At 33.3% G+C, this 20,745-nt stretch overlaps 1 protein-coding gene across 1 annotated transcript in view; it reads right to left on the reverse strand.

Annotated features, from left to right (window-relative positions):
• The window catches only part of LOC136030251 (ryanodine receptor-like), a gene marked incomplete in the record, with an annotated part of 328,739 nt that overhangs the window by 89,025 nt on the left and 218,969 nt on the right, over positions 1–20,745 (reverse strand). Inside the window, 7 exon segments of the mRNA XM_065709092.1 lie at positions 2,292–2,404; positions 7,333–7,566; positions 9,584–9,742; positions 10,712–10,846; positions 15,207–15,386; positions 16,018–16,175; positions 16,683–16,988. Of these exon segments, the coding sequence (XP_065565164.1) occupies positions 2,292–2,404; positions 7,333–7,566; positions 9,584–9,742; positions 10,712–10,846; positions 15,207–15,386; positions 16,018–16,175; positions 16,683–16,988 (1,285 nt within the window).

Here is a 20,745-nt window from a genome sequence, read left to right on the forward strand (position 1 = left end):
AAATTAATTCGTTCTTTTTTTCATTAAATAAGTTAAAAAGCACAAGTTAGTGACTTACATCTTTAATGAGTAAAGGTGAACACACTTGAGGTAGGATAGAATCACTTTCTTCCTTGTAGCTGTTATAAGCTTCTTCCATCCTGTGACACCAATTCTGCTGTGCAGCTTCTATTCATTCATGCATGTTAGTTAATTGTTAGTATTGTACGTGTACACTTTGTATTAGAATAATGCATATAATTAAATATTTAGAAAAGAGACACATACAATATATGAAAAAAACGGAGACAGTCAAATTCAGATGTATCACGAAAATAAATAACTAGAGAATATATTTTCCTAAATTGAATAAATCACGATTATTTTGTGAATAAAAGCTATCTTTTTCAATTCGAAGAATTGCATGTGTGCGTACCGGAGAAGAGAGGGCGCCAGGAAATTAGGTTACTTGGATGAGCCCCTCCGCCTCACACTTCCCCATTAAATGTAAGTTTTATATGCCAGGAGAGAAAGATGTGTGGTTCTAGCTAACTATTTGTACAAAAAATAGAGATATTTACATAAGTGAATACTATTTTCTTCCGAATTTTGAGCATTGAATAAAATTTTATTATTTTTTACCCATAGCTGTTTCTCCTAAAAGTACAGCACAAATGAACAAACTGTTAGAGGATCTAAACACGAAAGATAACCCAGATATTTCTTGGAAAATGGAATAAAAAAATATTTCTAAGATTAGTCTTAGAAATCGTTTAATTCGAATTCCTCTTTTTTTGTTGAGAAAAATGCACCTTTAAAAAAATTACATACAAAAATTATTTCGAGTATTCTAAGCTACTGTAATCAGTCTTAAAAGTAAATGTTCAGCATAATGCTTGGAAAAATTCAGAAAAGGAAAGCAGGTCAATATAATTTAAAAAAATAGTTTTATGCCAGATTGTGTATGAGCTTACATTTGAGATGCTTTATCCATCGTCATTTTGATCTATTATTTGTCTTTTTTTTTTAAGAACTATAAGAAAGCAACTTGGAAATCAAAATGATTCTTCCTTATTCAGAGTTAACTGAAATATTTCAGTATCAGATACTGAGTTAGCCAAATAAAATGATTTCGTTTTTGACAGAAGCGATGCATCTCGGTCGACAAATCAAAATTCTGTTATTTAGCCAGACTATATTACGCACTTACATTTTTCTCAAACAAAATTGTTCAAAAAATTTAAATCTTAAGTTTCACTAATGTAAAACTATGAAAACACAAGATACACCCTTCCACTTTGGGTACAGTAAAATTTAGGTGCCTAGGGGCGCAAAAAAACTAGTGAGCCTAGCCATCGAAAATCCTGACTTTAAATGACTCCTGACGAAAAATTGTTGTATAGGTGGGCTAAATATGATTATCCACCAAGATTTATCAATAGGAAATACTAGAAAAATCACTAGATGCCATCTTATTTATCTATATTAGAGCAAAAATGTACACATTTTTTTTTCATTTTCCATGCAAAATAGTAACTTCAAATTGGGGTTTCTTAAAGTTTACTTTGCAGCTCATTATCTTTTCAATTTGAACGGCCACGGCCAGGTATTGCAAAATTTACCTCGACTCGCGCATGGTTCATTGACCACTGAATTCAAATTACACATGCTCTGCATATTAAAGGCGCGGATTCAGAAATATTAAATTTTTTAAGCTTATATGTACAATGGCGTCAATTCACGAAAATTAGGGAGGGGGAGGGGAAATGAGCCATTAACACTACTGAATATATATAGAAGGAAACTAGCAACGTAATACAAGTTTAAATCGCAATTACTAAATTCAAAATGCATTGGTCTTTAAACACCCATTCGCACTGAAATTTTCCTAATACCAAGAATCAGCTCAATTGAATTAATATAGTAGAATCTGAATCCATTGATAATGAATGTAAAGTTAGCTTCGAGAGCTATTAATCTGAACTTTATCTAACGCTCCCCAGTTAGAAAAAAGATTATAACTGGCTAGCAAACTAAAATCCAGATACAAAATTGTAGAATCCGGCATTTCGGAATTAATGGACCGTAGGGTTAAGAATAACTGCCTTAACTCGATTTGCCTAAGAATATGCGTGAATTAAGGTAAATATCGCGATGCTCTATATATTTCAATTTTAGAATGATCTTTTAATCTTATTGACTTGAAGGAGGGAAACAACACTAACATGCATACAGCTTCTTTCTACGGTTAAGGAGAAAAAGACATACAAAAAAAGATTGCAAAATTAAATTGATGCAAAATAAATCTATACCTGGGAAGAGAGTGTAAAGAAGTTTGTCGGAAGCACGCAATAACAGCCCGTTTTCGCTGGGCAGAAACAACTGAACGGTAAGCACCTTTCAAAGACTGTTGGGGATGGTCAATCTAAAACGTGAAATCATTATAAGTAATGGCAAATACGAAGTGTTGAATTTACAGGTAGATATTCTTTTAGTAAAATGTAAAGTCAGCGATAGCTAGGTTAAATATACATATTGAAAATCTACTAAGAAAAATACTATTTAGAATTTTAAAAAATTCATAGAATATCTATGTTAGAAATTCTAATGTTCAGAATGTTAAGAAATTCTATTAATTTTATAGAATGGCCATAATTTCATCCGGAACAATTCAAAGAAAATGACGAGATTCACGATATTTACTCCCTTCGCTTTTATATTTAATACAAAATCCATTTAATACAGCCATATAGATGGAATTCAGAAAATGAGAGGAAAAAATTTCTTTTCCCAGAAAAGAAAGCAAAGAAAAAGCAAAAAGCATGGGGAAAATAACATAAAATTAAGCAAAGGTTGAAATAAGGTAAAAATAGAATCTTCTCGGAGGGTGACTCGGAAATTATTATTTTTCTTGTTTCTTCTGGCAATATCTATAGTTTACATTCACAGCATTTTTCGGTCATTATTTCTTTAAGTTAACTGTTGATTGCTTTACGGAGATTATCAAAATCAGATACTCAGCTGGACGACTTTAGATTCTCTCATTTCTTTCATAAAGAGAAATCGTATCAATGCCTTACGCCACAAGGATTGCTTTTAACATTGTAATTAGCTATAAATATGGACAGGAATATGAAAAATTATGGTAAGCTCTGAAAACTATGATGAGATGCATAACTTGAAAAACATGAGTTCGGCAGCAGCAATTGAAACGGCATAGGTGCAAGACATCAAAACTATAGGATATACAAAGAGTTTTATAGGCATTCAAGGCATGAGGAAAACTGTTCTGGTGGGTTGAGGTCCTTTTAAAATACATTTCTGAAGTGAGAAAAAGGAAACAGATAAGTAGTAACCAAGAAAATATCTGAAAAAAGATTGGACGTTTCGTAATGGCAGTTTGCAAAAAAGAGAATAAATTCAACAAACATGTTGCATGGTGCCTTTTGAATTACGCAACCGATCTGCCATTCAGATCTTGAACCAGCAGAACGTTTACTTAAAACAAGCAAGGTTTGCTAGTCCTGTCAATATTTAAAAATAAGGTAAAGATGGGCCAATGCATAGTGAAATCTGACAAAAAAACAGAAAAACTTTGAAACCATAAAGCTCACCTTGCTATCCTGTATACGAAAGCATAGAGTAAAGAATACTGTGCAGATTGGTACTATCTAAACTAAATACTAGAAAAGGTAGTGGCACGAAAAGTGGGGCATGCAGAAAACTGGTAAATTGATCTTAACATACACATCTTCACAAAACCGCGAAATTAAGCCTTTATACGTTCCACAACTCTTAGGTGTAAATCCGAAGACTTTAAATTTAGTGTTTTGAATACAAATCGAAGGATACTACGAGCCCGAACTTAGAATAACAGAGCAGAAGCCTTAAGAGGCAAAATGTCTACTGGCTCTAAATATTCAACACAGGGCCACATTTCCCCTGGACTTCCTTAATTAGATTGATCAGAAATTAATTACATTAGTGTTCTAACGTTCCAAATGTATACATGGCGAAGAAAATTTCTTAAACCACATTGGCCTGCCATAACATAAAGAAAGAAAACGATCAAAAAATGGGGTTTTTAAAGGCCAAATGAAAGTACTGAAGAAAACACAGGAAACGAATATTTTGAGAGAACAACTGCCTCCCTTCTTCAGCGCGAACAAAATAATAAGATCAAGGAAAAAACAAAAAACCAACAAACAAGTGCAGAAAATACAAAAAAACTAATGAAAAAAATCGCCTAAAAATTAAATAAAATTCAATAAAAGACCAAAAATTAAAAGAACGAAAATCAAACACCTAACAAACAATAAAGTGAGTTATTCACCAATATCCGCGATTTGCATAAAATCCAAACAAAATTGAACTGCCAGAGACGGATACTAACGAACAACAGTTCGTTAATTATATTTCTTTTAATTCTTTCAATTTTTGGTCTTTTATTGAATTTTATTTAATTTTTTAGGCGGTATGTTTTGATTTAGTTAAACTTCCCTATTAACATTTCCTAAGATTTTCACCTTAATACCTTTAACCTTACTATTAATTGCAATTGAAGTGGTAGTTGAAGTTGCAAAGATAGTGGTAGTAGTATTAGTAGTACCGTGCATATATTGCTTTTTGGTCGATTGATCTTTTTCCTAACCATTCCCTGATAGTTGTGACTTAATACCATAATCCATTACTGAAAACGCCCTTTTGACAACTTGTATGCACACAGTGTGTTTCAATTTAGTTCCACTTTTCCCTCAACATTCTCTTAAATATTCACCTCCCTACCCTTAGTCTTAGTAGTATCATATTAGTAGTAGCAGTAGGAGTAACAATATTAGTAGTAGTGTACACATATTGACTTTTAGTCAGACAATTCATTCCCCTCATTCAACCATTCCCTTCATTCCAACATTCCCCTCATGATGCCCTAGAAGTTTCAGCTTGATACGGTAGGCCGTTCCTGAGATATTACTGATCCGTCCTTTTGACACATCTGTATGTATTTAGTGTATTTTGATTTAGTTCAACTTTTACCACAAGATTTTCTCAAACTTTCATCTCAACATCCCTAGCCTTAGTAGTAGTCGCAACAGAAGCAGCATTTGGAGTAGCAGTAGTAGTATCGGTAGCAGTAGTAGCAGCAATAGTAGTAGTAGTAGCGTAAAAATATTGCCTTTTTGGTCACTTGGTCATCCCCTCATCATTTCTTGATAGCTCCAATGTAATACTATCATTCTTTGTTACGTTTTGACAACCTATATGCAAATAACATCCCCAGAGACATAGTTACTGGACCTTACAACAAAATGACTCATAAAAAGGGCAATAGAACTGTCAATTTCCAATCATACGAGCTTCTTCTAAAGTTTCTACGATGACTCCTATATGAAGCGCCGGATGGATATAGATCCAATCACAACGAAGATACACACATTTCACAGAACTGAACAGTACTTTTATCTTACCGTTCAAGAAAATTATAAAATAAAGCAAAAAGATGGAGGACTAAATAATGTAACAATTTTATACCAAAGTTTGTTTCTTGAGCCTGTTGGAGCGAAATAACGTCAGTTTAGATAAAACTCGACTAATTTTTTGGTCAAGGTGTGAGATTGGACCTTCTCCATTTTAACCGATACACTACTATGTCTACTAATTTATCATCACAGCATCCTACCGCCCAGAGCCCACGGAGAGGTCAAGACTCCTCCTTTACCTCCATCCAGTTTAGAGCTCCGCACTTTACTCTCCCCGAAGAAATTGCCACTTTCTTTACTGTTTTTATTAGGTCATCTAATTCAATGAATTTTCGTGAGCCCCAGCTAGATTGAAAGAGCCTGAATTTTGGCAACGTTTCTTCCTTCACTGGCAAAATATTGCCAAACATGTCACTCTTTCTTTCATTATAACCCACAGTAGAAACAAAGAGTCGCATTTCTTGCATAACTCATTGTCACCCAAATTAACGAATAAAGGAAGAAAAAAAAAAAAAAAAAAAAAAAAAAAAAAAAACCAACGAACTCGAAGCACCCCTGTTTCCTAATCTTATTTCTCAGTCTGGTCTTTACATTCTCCGAAACTTCTTTCAACTGCAAAATAAACTAAATGCCTTGGTTATTGTAAATTTTATATATGTATTGCTTACTAATAATACTACCAAGGTAACTGACCCTATCCAAAAGGTCAATTTTCGTTAGTATTACCTCTCCATTCCGTGTGATCATAATTTAAGCGACTTAGTATTCTTAAAATTGAGTTTTGAACCTAATTTTGCACCCTGAACTCTCAAAAGATACAAAATACGGTCAGATTCCTAACCGCTTTAACTATTACCCCATTCACAATGAGATTTTACTAGCAACGAGATTTAGCGAGCACTAATTTAAGCCATTCAGAATTTTTTAGACAATCTAAAAATTAAATTGAAAATCTTATTGGCTGAATTAAACGCTTCCTAAATTGCGGTATTAGTAAAATATCATTGTAAAAAGGCCGTATGATACTCAAATAATCAGAATTATCAAACTATAGGAGACTTTAACCTTCCCAATGAATACCATGTTCTCCACTACTATTTCCCGTCTTTCTGAGTACTGAGCCCATCTGCTGGTTCAATTTTCAAGATGCACAGTATTGTCTCCGCAGCCTCACTTATTAATATTTAAGCGACTTTGTATTCTGAAGACTGAATCTATAAGTCACATTTCTGCTTCCTGAAACATCATCTATTCCTTCACGAACTATTTTTTACATTATCCAGCCCTATTTTATTAAATATGGGGTTTGAATAGATTAAAATCAATAATAGTACCCTACGCATCCTAGTATCCTGTACCGACCACAACAGTCTTCTAATTGTAATAATATAATTAATTGATTTCTAGGCTTACGAATATGCAAATGCAATGTTAAAATACGGACTATTCTATCCAACAATATAGTGCTGAATAGAAGATTATTACACCTACAAAACTCTAACAGTATGTTTCCAGAGTTATTTTCTTTCCCAGTTCCACGTTGGCAATATCCTGTTTACCATCGATTTCTTTTTAAATTACAAGACAGGGCATTGCAATCTCCTGATAAATAAAATCAAATGTTGTTACTATATTAAATAGTCCTTAAAATATTTACTTAGGATATAAACAAATACATAAGGATCTTGAAAAAGATTTTCTCATAAAAGAGGCTAATTGTGAGGGTTGTGTGTCAACGCTGTTGAAAATAAAATACCAAAGGAATTACAGGATTACAATCACAAAAGAAAAGTTTCAAGAAATTGCGCAAGTTAAATTCTTATCTCTTACTCAACAATAAAAATATGGGAAAAAGAAAAGAAAAAAGAATACATACCATGTGCAATCCATAGAGGACTTTAGCCATTGCAACAATCCTTTCAGAAACTTCATCAATGCTGTTTCCTTTCTCTGGTACTTTGCTTATAAGCTGATCTGACAAAACTGGCCTTTTGGTGCCGAGCTTACTGTACAAATGATGTTGCCATGACATTGCGTCAGATGGGTCTATTTTATCAGGCAGTGTTAACTGATTTTTAGCGAAGTCCAAAATCTCATACTCTTGGACTTTCTGGAAAAAAATCATCAAGATATAAAAATACAAGCAATAACAAACAAACTAAAGGATATGACATGTCATCAAGGAAATCTTTTGGGATAATTTAAGTAAGTTTCACAGAGCAATTTTTTTTTCCCCGGTTAGAGAATCTAAGCCTCTCCCAATGTGTTTTTCAAAATAATAAATAGATTCAAAAGTTATTTTTAATGAGAATAAAATAAACAGCAGGGTTAATAATTGTTTTCTGGGTCATTCTCTTTAATATTATGAAGACAGTAGTTGAAGTAGGTGAAGCTTTTTGAAACTAGATCAAATCAGTTTCTTAAAATCTCTTTAGATAGATAGATAAATTTTATTTTAAAAATTTATACTTTGCAGCACCAGCTAAGAAAGCCCCAAAGGGAAGCGTGAAAGCTTTATTCATACAGCTCGACTATTTCCTTAGCAATAGTGAAGAGAGCAAGCGTACAGAAAGGGATTTTTTACGCTCATTAAACCATCGTGTTCCAGACTTCATCCTTTATTTCATATATCTCTAAGAAGTATACATACTCCTAACTAAGAGCCCTGGCACCAGAAAAATGCCTAATTACAACTAGAAATTTTTAACATATTAGCAACCTATATTTGATAAGCTTTTTTGTGTTTTCCCAAAACGATTTAAACTGGTCAAAGTCCTACAATTTAACTACTGATAGATTCTTAAAAAAAAAAGGTGCCAATTAATAAGCCAAACCTTAAAGTTTCTCTCGGACCTAATTTCTCGATTCAATTGGAAAATAGATGTATTCTGACTTTTCCCATATAGACTAATTTTTTTTTCTTCGAGATTTTGGTTATAAAACGTCTATTGCTCAAAACACAGGTTTACACCCTTAATTTTGAACATTTTAAAGAGGGTATTTATTGACTTCTTACACTCAGCGATTCATTTTAAACCGGAAAGCTGTACAAGCTTCCCCATACGTACGGTTGGATCTCCAAGAGATAAAAATCTGGACGAATGCCAGAATGGACCCCTGCAATACATCCAAGAGTATTAATCATTTCTCTTCCAAGCTCTTTTGGGGTGGGTATCTCAATTCAGTCCAAGCTTCTTGAGCGAGATAACTGGATGTGATTCCTTGCTCAAATATACCTCCTGGAAGTCGTGTAATAGGCCTTTTATAGAAGATGCAAGTGCACTGGTACCAAAACGTTATTGGTACCAATCAAAAGGATCCAAAATAGGGCCTCAACGGTGATTTGTAGCACTGGTCAGGAACCTTTACAGTCATCAAGTCAGAGATTTAATGTAGTGTCAATGGCTGTTCTCTACAAGTATACTCACTATCCTCCCTCTGACAACCTGTCTCTACTTGTACCGCCATTTGCAAAGCCAATGCGATAAACACACATACATTTGGTGCGGTCAGATTACTCAGAAGAGTAAACATCATTACTTGAAGAACTACTTTATAAGCCACTGTACCTATATTTGGAACGGCCTACCGAGGGATGTCGTATCTGAAATTACCTCTGTTAATTTCCTATAGAAGGAAGTTCAAACCACACAACTCTAGGAAGAAAACCTAAATATTTGACTAGCGGCACATAAGGCCAACTTGTCCATATTACATATATGTTAAAACATTATTACTATTATTATAATAATTATAATTATTATAAGACATATATTATAAGTATATATATATATATATATATATATATATATATATATATATATATATATATATATATATATATATATATATATATATATATATATATATATATATATATATATATATATATATATATATATATATATATATATATATATATATATATATATATATATATATATATATATATATATCGTTTTTTATTACTAACATCGCAAAGAAGCAGAAACTTCTACATTTAAGAACCCTTATTTGTTCCACTTAGTTCTAATCACACGCTATTAATGCTTACGAGAAGGATACACTTCCAATAAGTTACTTACTGAACCCAGTCATTCGTAAAGAATTAAGAGCAAAACTCTAACCTTTAAGAACTTATCCTTGCAATGTTGTACAAGCTCTTGCTCACGTCCGGCAAACAGATTCAATCCAACTGGAAGCAATCGTTTCAAACAGGCAACCATCAAACTCGAAGCAATTTCCTTGTCTTTATCCCGCTTCTTATCTCGGCTCTTCTTTTTTTTCTTAGAAAAAAAAATCGAATTTCTTAAAAAGTTATATGGCAAATTCTTAAAATTGATTGTTTTTGCGAAGGTAGAACAATCGAGTAAAAAGAATAATCTGTCAAATTTTTATGTAATATGAGACTTAGTTTTCGACAAAACTTCCTTTGTAATGAATCATACCAAAAGACAAGATATTTTCAAATCTTAAAGATCCGAATCATTTTTGTGATATTTGCGAACTATTGTTTGGACGAAAGAATATACACAATTTCTTTTTTTTTACTTCCTTTCACTAATTATCAGAAACAAGAATCTGTTATCAACATTATTGCTGTAATTATAGAGATTCTGACTTTTAAATCAATGTACAGCTCAATTTTGCAACAGTTTATACTACTACAAATAGTTTACAACAGTTTAAAAATATGTCTGTTGAGATCTATCCAAGAATGTTCTGATCAATTCGATAAACTTGCACTCCCCCCCCCCAAAAAAGTCTGAAATCTGAAAAAATTACGGAAACAGGGGCCCGAAGTCGCACATACAGGCGTGATAAATAGGGGATCCTACTCCCAAAGCATATTGGGTAGCCAACCTCATCCACCACTGGGCTGGTTACGTTTTTTATCCCTAGCAGTACTTTCAACCAGGAGTGTCTTTGGAGAGTGCAAATTTACTTGTTTGCTGCCAAGTCAAACTTTTTCCCAGGTTTAACTTTTAAGTGCCCTTTGGGTGCAGAAGCCAAGAAAGATTTCTTTAAATTACTCCATAGGTGTAAGTCTATTTCCCCGTCTTAAAATTTACGCAAAGGTAAGATTGAGTTTGATTCATACCTGGAAACGACAGAGCAATATTCAAACGCAGTGAATTTGAGTTTTTAGTCTTTTCTTCACTATTCTAGTGATTTTTAGACAATTTACCCAGTGATTTTCTTCTAGGGCCTTTTCAAATAGGATTATCAAGCGATAGAATGCAAAAAAGACTTACCACTTTCCCTGACGAAATTGGCTGACTGCTGTCACTCAGTGCTACATTTTTTCTCGAAGCAGTTGTTGGCATTATGAGCGTCATATTGTCGATTTCATTGGCAGATATAAAATTCTGTTCTTCTTTCAAAAAATACTGAAAATAGCACAAAAATCAATGATTCAAAATAAAGATATACATAAATAAGTCCAAGTTAAAAATAGATGAATAAAACAAACATAGAAATTATTAAGAATAAAGTATTAGTGTCCATAAAAAGGTTGTATGTTGTAGCCAGTGAAATTGATGTACAATAACAAATGCTAATATGGGCTAACATGGGCTGTGTTAATGGCACCTGCACACAGAAAGGAAGTGGGAGATTCCAACAGGAAAAACAAACTTACCCCTCCTTAAGCATTTTAGTGTCTACATCTTTGACAACGAACATGATGACAGGACCTGGCAGTCATGTATCAAGACCATTACCTTCGTTTTCTATTTTTTTATTGAAAACTAGAGTACTAATATCAACATGCTTGTACATTAAGGAATGCAAGATATTAAGTACTATTTTAAAATTCCGAATATATGAGCGTTTAAGAAGTCAATCTGAACAAGTCCAAATTTCCTACATCTTTAAGGGTTTGAGTCAAAGTGCTTGACTCACTCTTAACTTTCATTTTTAACTCTTAAAATTTTGCATAGAAAATCAAACACATTAAAAACAAACCCACTTAACCACGTCCAGACTAAAATGCACGAAAAAACATTCTCCATGCGTGAACAAATTTAAAAAACGGTGGACATCTTTTCACAGAAGGATTGGTGTACAATATTAAAGTCAAAACAAGCAATGAAACTCTTTTTATTTTTATTTTTGGAAATTGGCCAAAAATACACAACATTTACGGAATTTCCCACTTCTAGACAAAAAGTATTCTAATTACCCGCTCATATAACTAACACCCAGCAAGACAGCTTGTTTCTATACATACAATTGAAGATACAGCATAAATTTTTCTTTAGAACAAGTGGTAAATTATGACAAAAAAATAAAGAATAAGATAATGACTTCAGGGCTAATATTTTTTAAGCTTTAGCAGGATTAAGTCCAGGCTGTGATCAATGAAAATTTGCACCCGTTCCCACTTAACCTATTTAAAGAAAACTAGAGCGTTGTCTTCATTTGGTCGTGTCTAGTGTTGTCAGGGTGAGTCCAGGGCCATGCATCATCCATAACCCCAAAACACTTGCACCCGTTCCCACTTAACATATTTAAAGAAAACTAGAGCGTTGTCTTCATTTGATCGTGTCTAGTGGTGTCAGGGTGAGTCCAGGGTCATGCATCATGAATAACCCCAAAACACAATAGACTTCTTGCAGTTACGTCAATCACTAGTGGCTGTTTTTTCCTTTTCACAAATAAAAGATTAATTAACCTTCATCTTTCCAGTGGATGCCAAGAATGGTTTTAAAACTGTTGTTCTCGAAACAATGGCTCTTTGTTTTGAACTGTTAAATAAACATCAAAGTTCAAAACCGTACACCAGTACCTAGAGGACGTTATTATTAAAAAAAAAAAGATTTGAGTTTCAGGAAATATGCTCAACTTCTCCACACGCTGCTTAATTTGTCAAAGGCGCTTTTTGTATATGCAATATGTGAGTTAACTTCTCAATCGAGCTTACCGTCAGATTCCATGAAGGTCCCAAGGTGCCTGAAATTTTCACGCTTCTTCAGCGCCTCTGCTCCAACTTCCGTCAGTCTCTCAGATATTTCATTGATGTTGTTACTAACTTTTATTTCATTAATTTTTTCTTTTTCTTTGCGTACTAATTCACTCACACTATTGTTAGCTGTGCAATAGAACTCTACGTTGTTCTGCTACAACTCCTCTCTTAAATTTGAGAAAAGGGCTATATCTTCAGCAAAATCGTCGTCATGAAGAGTGTGGCCTTGGTTCAACTGGAATTTTCAATTGGAATTGCACATTCGAAGGATATACTATTACTTCTATGACTAACAACTCACTGCAGCACAAAGCTGCCTGAGACCAAGACAGCTACGCAAGCTCCTGCTCCATCCTAATATATTCAAAGCAATCCTCTTTACATCTTCCCAACTAAATGAAACAAGCATAATCCCGTTTTACAATTTATTCAATCGTCCAAGAGCACCCTCAAACTGAACATCAAACCGAGATTAGATTGACCCCACTGAAAACGATTTAGCAGTGCTAAACACACTTCCTGCAGTTTGTACAGAAAAAGCTAGCCAATGAATCCACAGTTCGACTTTCCTTTATCCCTCTCTTCCAGTCATTAGGAATACTCAGTCTTCCTTATTTAAGATAGGCCTAACATAAGTGTTCAACCATCGTTCTGAGTCCGGAATTCAGGAATTGAAGCTAAAGATCATCAGCTTCTGCAGCTTTTCTTTTCTTGAGCTTGTACAATGCTGTCATGAGTTCCAACAAACTGTCAACAATTTCTGCGCTAGATTTGTGCTGGAAAAGTGGCAATTCAGCTGATGAGTCAATAGGACTCGAGGGTAGTGCAATTATATCATTTATAAAAAGAGTTATGTTTTGTTGTCTTAAAAAAATGGACGTCAATTAATGTCTTTTTCAGTTTCTTTGAGAATTAGGCTTCCCTTTGTCCAAAAACTGCACACATAAGTTTGAAGCAGATGAAAAGATTTTTGGCCGAATTTGGGGACCTATCTTTTGGATGCTCTCAATTTTTTTCTTTTTTTTTTGGGGGGTATATAGACTTTCTCGGTCTAAGTACTTGCAGAGTTGCAGACTTGTTTCTCAAACCATACAGAAAATTCTTTTTGGCCTTTTTCGCTTCCCACTTAGAGTGAATTAATATTTTTATTATTCCTTTTTTTTTGTGCTGATCGAAAAACAGATGTTCTGGCTATTTTAAAGCGTACAATTTTATGGAGGGCTGTACCCTGACTTACATTTTTTATTTATCAGGGTTCTATTGATCCAGGAACTTACGAAGGTAAGTTTTAAGGCGCTTAAGCCTCATTGTTAATCCAATTAGTTTTTTTTACTTTTCTTATCACTGGAGTTAACTAGGGCCAAAGATACTCAGAAATAAGTTTCAATCCGATTTGAAAAAAAGTTTTTAACCATTTTTAATGAACCAAACTCGCTGTTTAAGTTTCCCTTGGGCATTGAAGGACCCTTGACCAGGGGATTGAGAAATGCAAATTTCAAAATTTCCTGAAACTAGCATTTATGAACTCTTTTACAGTATTTTTCAACCTTCATGCTCCATAAATCTCCTTGGCCCAAGGACTTGCAAGCATAAGTTTCAAGCTGAACGAGCTATAGGTTTTCAATTTTTTGGCACCCCTAGCACACTGCACCACCCTAAACAAAATATGCAATCCTCTCGGTAGAGAGAAGGACCCCTTAAAATTCTAAGCCAATCGGATGGCTGAAATCAAACATGCTCCCCTTTAACTACTATAAAACCTACCAGTAAACTATTGGTACTTTATTTTGATTTACTCCCATAAAAACTCTCTCTGAATGCATAAGAAAGGAAATTGTATCTATTTTTCTACCACTACATCACTTTTTATTTTAATTCGTAACAACAAGAAACGAATATATTACCTACAGATTGGGTCTTTCTTTACATTAAGCATAGCTTCAAAATTACCGAAAGAGGGTGCAGCTATCACAAGCTTTTATTCCAGGAGTTCAATCCTCCAGTTATAATTGTAATAATTATTAAACAATGACTAACAAGAGATACTTAAATAATAACAGTAATACAAAATACTGAAGAATATTAATAAAGATAGATACAACAATAGAAATAATTAAAAACTGCTCGAGCGAACAAACCTGAGACTTGGACCATAAATTAAAATTTCAGCGATATGGCCATACAATTCTTCTGGTACATTATTTTTCAACAAACGTTCAATAAACGTTGAACCCCTTCCCCAATCACAAAATCAAATATATCATCAACCCCTTAGGTCCCAAAGGGTATCCGCAAGAAATGCAATGGTCAAAATCAGAAATCAGGTGACCTAGTTCTCCAATTTGTTCAATCGCTGCTTTGTTTGTTTGAGTGAATGAATTTTTTCTTTTGTTTCTCAGAGTTTGGTTAGTATCCGTCGATGGCAGTTCATATTTGTTTGGATTTTGTGCAAATCGCGGATATTGGCGAATAACTCACTTTATTGTTTTGTTAGGTATTTGATTTTAATTCATTTAATTTTTGGTCTTTTATTTAATTTTTTGGTGTTTTTTTTTCATTGGTTTTGTTGTACTTTCCGCGCTTGTTTTTTGGTTTTTGCTTTTTCCTTGATCATATTATTTTGTTCGCGCTGAAACAGGAGGCGGTTGTTCTCTCGAAATATTCGCTTTCTACATTTTCTTCAATATTTTCTTTGGCCTTTAAAAACTCCATTTTTGATCGTTTTCTTCCTTTATGATAATACAAAACAATAGAAATAATTAAAACTGCTCGAGCGTACATACCTGAGACTTGGACCATAAATTAAAAATTTCAGCGATATGGCCATACAGTTCTTCTGCTTCTGGTATATTATTTTTCAACCAGTGATTTCTTTGCAAGTCAACATATTTTATCAATAGGGGATAAAAAGCATAAATATCCCGTACAAGCATGTACCAATCTCCCTGAAGTTGACTTTCCACCTGAAAGAAAGGAATTCAATAAGATGTATAAATTTAAACAAGAAATGGCATCATTTTAAATAGAAAGAAAAAAAGGTATTAAAAGAAATAAACAAAGCAACAAACAAGCTTTACCAAGGTTTCTGAACAAAGAGAACCGGTGTCCACTTTCTTACTGATTTATAACAAAAAGTTCTATGCAATGATACAATGTTTTTTATACATTGATCAATAATAGGTAAACATGGTTTACTCGGGAAACCAGATTAGTGATTTGTAAATATTCAGTTTCAAAACTGTTTCAAAGCGAACACGTGGTTTAATTATATGTTTAGAATACAGGGACCATTTTTTGTGATTTGAGCCAACTACCTTTAGGCGCAGTAGTATTAGGATTTCCCTTTTGTTGTTGATAGCATTTAAAGTATTTATGGTAATCGTATTTTAAAGTATCAAGGACACTATAAATGAATCTGATTCTTTATATTAGTTAAGTGGATACCTACACAACTGTAGTCTAGAAACCTTAGAAAAAACAGCAATTAAACTTTCAATGAGAAAGATCTTCAATTTTTAATTCAGTTTTTTACACTTGCGGGCGACAAGTTTTCCTGCTGTAGCGAAATATAACTTTTCAGGCCCTAATGATTACCTGGGACGTGTCTTCAGTTGTAGACTTCAAGAATCCCCTTAGTGAGTCTTCTTTATGATAAACTTGTTCAGTCCTTCTCCTGACTTTTAAGGCTAGAGGTAAAAATGGATCCTTAAGTAGTTCTTCTGATGTGTTAACTATTATTTGTTGGGTATACCCTGAAAGATAAAAACAAAAAATAAACCTATTGGTAAGACATATGTCTAGTCTTTTGTAAAATGACTAGTACTTCGTGGTAGATGTTGTAAAATAAATCAGTATGACATCTAGAAACAGAACATAGCTCATTAATCTAGCTTTGAAGTTTAATTTCATATATTTAGGACAAATACATTATAGTGATTTTAAATTAGCTTATGTTGCAGTAAAATTATATCATAATTTTGTATCTTAACATCCCTGTTGGTCACTGAAAATGCTATATTTTATTTGAAATGGTGGATACGATTGAGAAAATTTACGAGCGATCTTGGAAAAGATAATCTTTATACGAAAAGGCTCTTCAAACAAAAAGGAGCAAAATAACAAAAAACCGATGTAAAAAAATTAAAACGCAAGCACATAAGAATCTGATTAAGTTCAAAATGGTCAGTCTTAGTTTTCAGCGAAAAAAAATATTGGTAACAATCCCAAGGGCTTATATTCTATATTAATTTAATAAATACCTGCAATACGAATCATCCATGGGGACCCTTCCGTGCCGATGTTATTCTTTATCAGGTTTATAATATTTTTCAGCAGATGATTCATGTGTTCACTTGTGACCATTGTAATATGGTTCCCAGTTGTGGGATTGACGTTGTCTGGTCCTTGAGACCACCAAAAAGGCAAATAGGCACACATCATGGGAAGATAGACATCTATTATGTGAGGCATATCTGTGTAGCTTTTCTCTGAAGTAACAAACTGTTCAATTTGACTCAGTATGTTTTCCAATGTTGGTAAACAAGCCTCTAATCTTGACATGATATCTAAAAAACAAATTATTAAATTATTTGTTTTTAAAAATTTTAGAGCAATCAAAGAAGGTATAATTCCTGTTTCTCAAGTACAGTAAACGCCTTCTATGCTATCGAACTTACTGTTAAAGACCTATTTAATAAATAAATTATTAAACTATTTGTTTTTCAAAATTTTAGAGCAATCAAAAAAGGTAGAATTCCTGTTTCTCAAGTACAGTAAACGCCTTCTATGCTATCGAACTTACTGTTAAAGACCTATTTAATAAATAAATTATTAAACTATTTGTTTTTAAAAATTTTTGAGCAATCAAAGAAGGTAGAATTCCTGTTTCGTACGCACAGTAAATGCCTTCTATGCTATCAAGCTTACTGTTAAAGAACTATTTTCTTTTTAAATGCTATAAATGTTACAATTTATATCGACCTTATTTTTAAGGAATAGGAAATCGTGCCTCTGTTAGAAATTATCCAAAATGATAAAGCAAAAAAGGAGTACCTATGAAGAATTTGATCAACTAAAAATTTTATGACAAAAATGTAGATTTAAATTGTCACAAAGTTTTGCATCGCATTATTTGTTTGAATATTTTGCTTTTCGCTATGATTTGGAATTTTTTGTAGCATTTTTTTTCTGTTTCTTTACATTTTATAATAATAATATTCATAAAAACACACTTTAATTTCATACAAGAAACGGATTCTTTAAGATGCAGGAGAATCCGTTTCTTGTATCAAATTAAAGTGTGTTTTTATCATTATTGTTATTACGAAATGTAAAGAAACAAAACAATATGTTACAAAAAATGTCAAATCACAGCGAAAAGCGAAATATTCAAACAAATAATGTGGTGCAAATCTGGGATAACTTAAACCTGCATTTTTCTCATAAACTTTTTGTGGATTAAGTCTGTCATAGGAATTTCTTATTTGTTTTGTTATTTCTCTCTAACTGAAAATATCAATCAGAGAAATGGGTTCAAGAACTCAAAGCTCACATTATTTGGTAGTCATAGTCAAAGAAATAGCTTTGACTTGGTAAAGAGCAGTATTAATCAGAAGTGTATTTATTGTTTTTTTTTTTGCTTTTTTACAACAAAAGTGTGGAAAAAAAGTAATTTTATTAGAATTTCATTGGCCAAAACGTCATATCTTATACTTTTTTTCTTTCTTCCTCGCACATCCTCTAGAGAAGAAATATAAATCTGTATTCTATCCTGCTTTGAGGTGAGAGAATAGAAAGTTAACTGGCCCAGGACAAACCTCAAATGCTAGAAGGGGAAGTAAGAACAGATATGTAATTTCAGACGAGCAGGGAAGACAGTAAAGCATTATGCACTACCCTTATTCCAAACAATTTTTTTTTCCAGAAAATATTTAAGTATTATTGATGTTCCCCTGCTTCTTTTTTATTGTGTGAATCTTTTCTATGAGTCCTCCCAGTGAGCATTAAGTAGTATTTAGCGATTTCAAATGAATAATACGAAGTTCTGTAAATGCCATTAATCTCTCTAGTCTTTTGGAAGTATACGTCAAGCGCGATTTATAAGCTATTATTAATATGACGCGACAACAAAGTGAAAATATTTTAATACTGACCTTTTCTCTAGGCACGAAAACCAATAAGATAAGTTGAAGTATTTTATTTTAATTATTTAATGTTTTTTTTAATTTGGCTTCTAATATCAACAATTAAAAGCTTTTATATCTTTTTCACTTTATGTCAAACCAAACCGGGAAGATTACAGTAAATGAGTAACATCCAACAAAAAATAATAATGTGGAAAATAAAGTAATTTCCATCAATAACTGGTTCGGTTTAACTTCCACTGAGGCTGAGGAAGTGGCAGTTACCTTTTTATAGCAGAACTATTTTAGATGGATAATAAAAGAATAAAGCCACACGCTAACGTGAACAGAGGTGGGAAGAACTTGGGTACCACAAAGAGACAATGTTTTTCCGATGAAACCGTCATTACCCAAAAAAACTTTTGACGAGGGTACAGTGCAGGGTATTGATCCTCTTTGCTTTCTACTGAGGCCGAAGGAGCGACAATTACCCTTTTATTGTATAAATATTTCAAGAGTGGAATATTACGCCGATACACTTACCTGTACATAGGCAAGAAGAACCTAGGTACCACTAAGAAACTAGGATTTTTTTAATGAGCTCATCACCAAACCAGAGAAATTGTTGACGAGGGTACATTGTCAAAACATATCTGCGCAAAAATTAAACTCTAGCCTAGGAACTGGGACATTAGGAGCGGTCCCTCATGTTTGGAATAATCCAGAACATTTCATTAAAAAATGAAAATAAATCAAATAGAAGTATGGCGCTTTCCTGACGAAAGTAAAGAGCGAAATTAAAAATTAAAAACCAACTGACGATGCTTTCAATACATCCAGAGTTAAGCTTTACCACAAAGAGCGGAGGAGTTAGAGTATAAGATGACTTCTGCTAGTTTTTGGGTTTATCATTATTCTTTACTTCCATTTGAAAAATCTGTTATTTTTTTGTTATCAAACAGTTCGTGGTAACGAACTGTAGTAAGGAGCGACCCGGTTCAATAGTCAAGGAAACTCTAAAAAACGGAATTTCGATACTAAAAGATATATCAAAAGAATCAGATTTTTATGCTGATTTTAAATATACAAGTTTATCAAATTTAGTCTTTGTCATCAAAAGTTACGAGCCTGAGAAAATTTGCCTTATTTTGGAAAAGAGGAGGTAACACCCCCTAAAAGTCATAGGATCTTAACGAAAATCACACCATCGAATTCAGCGTATCAGAGAACCCTATAGAAAAAATTTCAAGGTCCAATCTACAAAAATGTGGAATTTCGTATTTTTTGCCAGAAGACAAATCACGGGTGCGTGTTTATTTGTTTGTTTGTTTTTTTCCCAGGGGTCATCGTATCGATCAAGTGGTCCTAGAGTGTTGCAAGAGGGCTTATTTTAACGGAAATGAAAAGTTCTAGTGCCCTTTTTAAGTGACCAAAAAACTTGGAGGGCACCGAGGCCCCCTCCCGCGCTCATTTGTTTCCCAAAGTCAACGGATCAAAATTTTGAGATAGCCGTTTTGTTCCGCATAGTCAAAAACCATAATAACTATGTCTTTGGGGAAGACTTACCCCCCACAGTCCCTGGGGGAGGGGCTGCAAGTTACAAACTTTGACCAATGTTTACATACAGTAATTGTTACTGGGAAGTGTACTGACGTTATCAGGGGGATTTTTTTTGGTTTGGGTGCAGGGTTCAAGGGAGGGGGCTATATGGGAGGATCTTTCCCTGGAAGAATATTTCATGGGGGAAGAGAAATTCAATGAATAGGACGCAGGATTTTCTAGCATTACTATTAAAAAAAACAATGAAAATATAAACATGAAAGTTTTTTTAATTGAAAGTAAGGAGAAGCATTAAAACTTAAAACGAACAGAGATTATTACGCATATGAGGGGTTCTAAAAATACTTTAGCATAAAGAGCGAGGTATTTAGGAGGAGATAAATACTTCGCTCTTTATGCTAAAATTTTTTTAAGTAATTTCAACTATTTATTCTACGGCCTTTCTGATTCAGGGGTCATTCTTAAAGAATTGGGACAAAACAAGATTTAGTGTGAAGAGCGAGGTATTAACGAGGGGACCAACCCCCTTATATATATAATCAAAAATATAAGAATATAAAAGTTTGTTACGTAAGTTAATTCTTAAGTTACGTATATTTTTTACTAATAAAAACGTTCGTTAAAAATTAAAAGATCTAGT

Source organism: Artemia franciscana, chromosome 8 (genome assembly GCF_032884065.1).
Source record: "Artemia franciscana chromosome 8, ASM3288406v1, whole genome shotgun sequence".
Lineage (NCBI taxonomy): Eukaryota > Metazoa > Arthropoda > Branchiopoda > Anostraca > Artemiidae > Artemia > Artemia franciscana.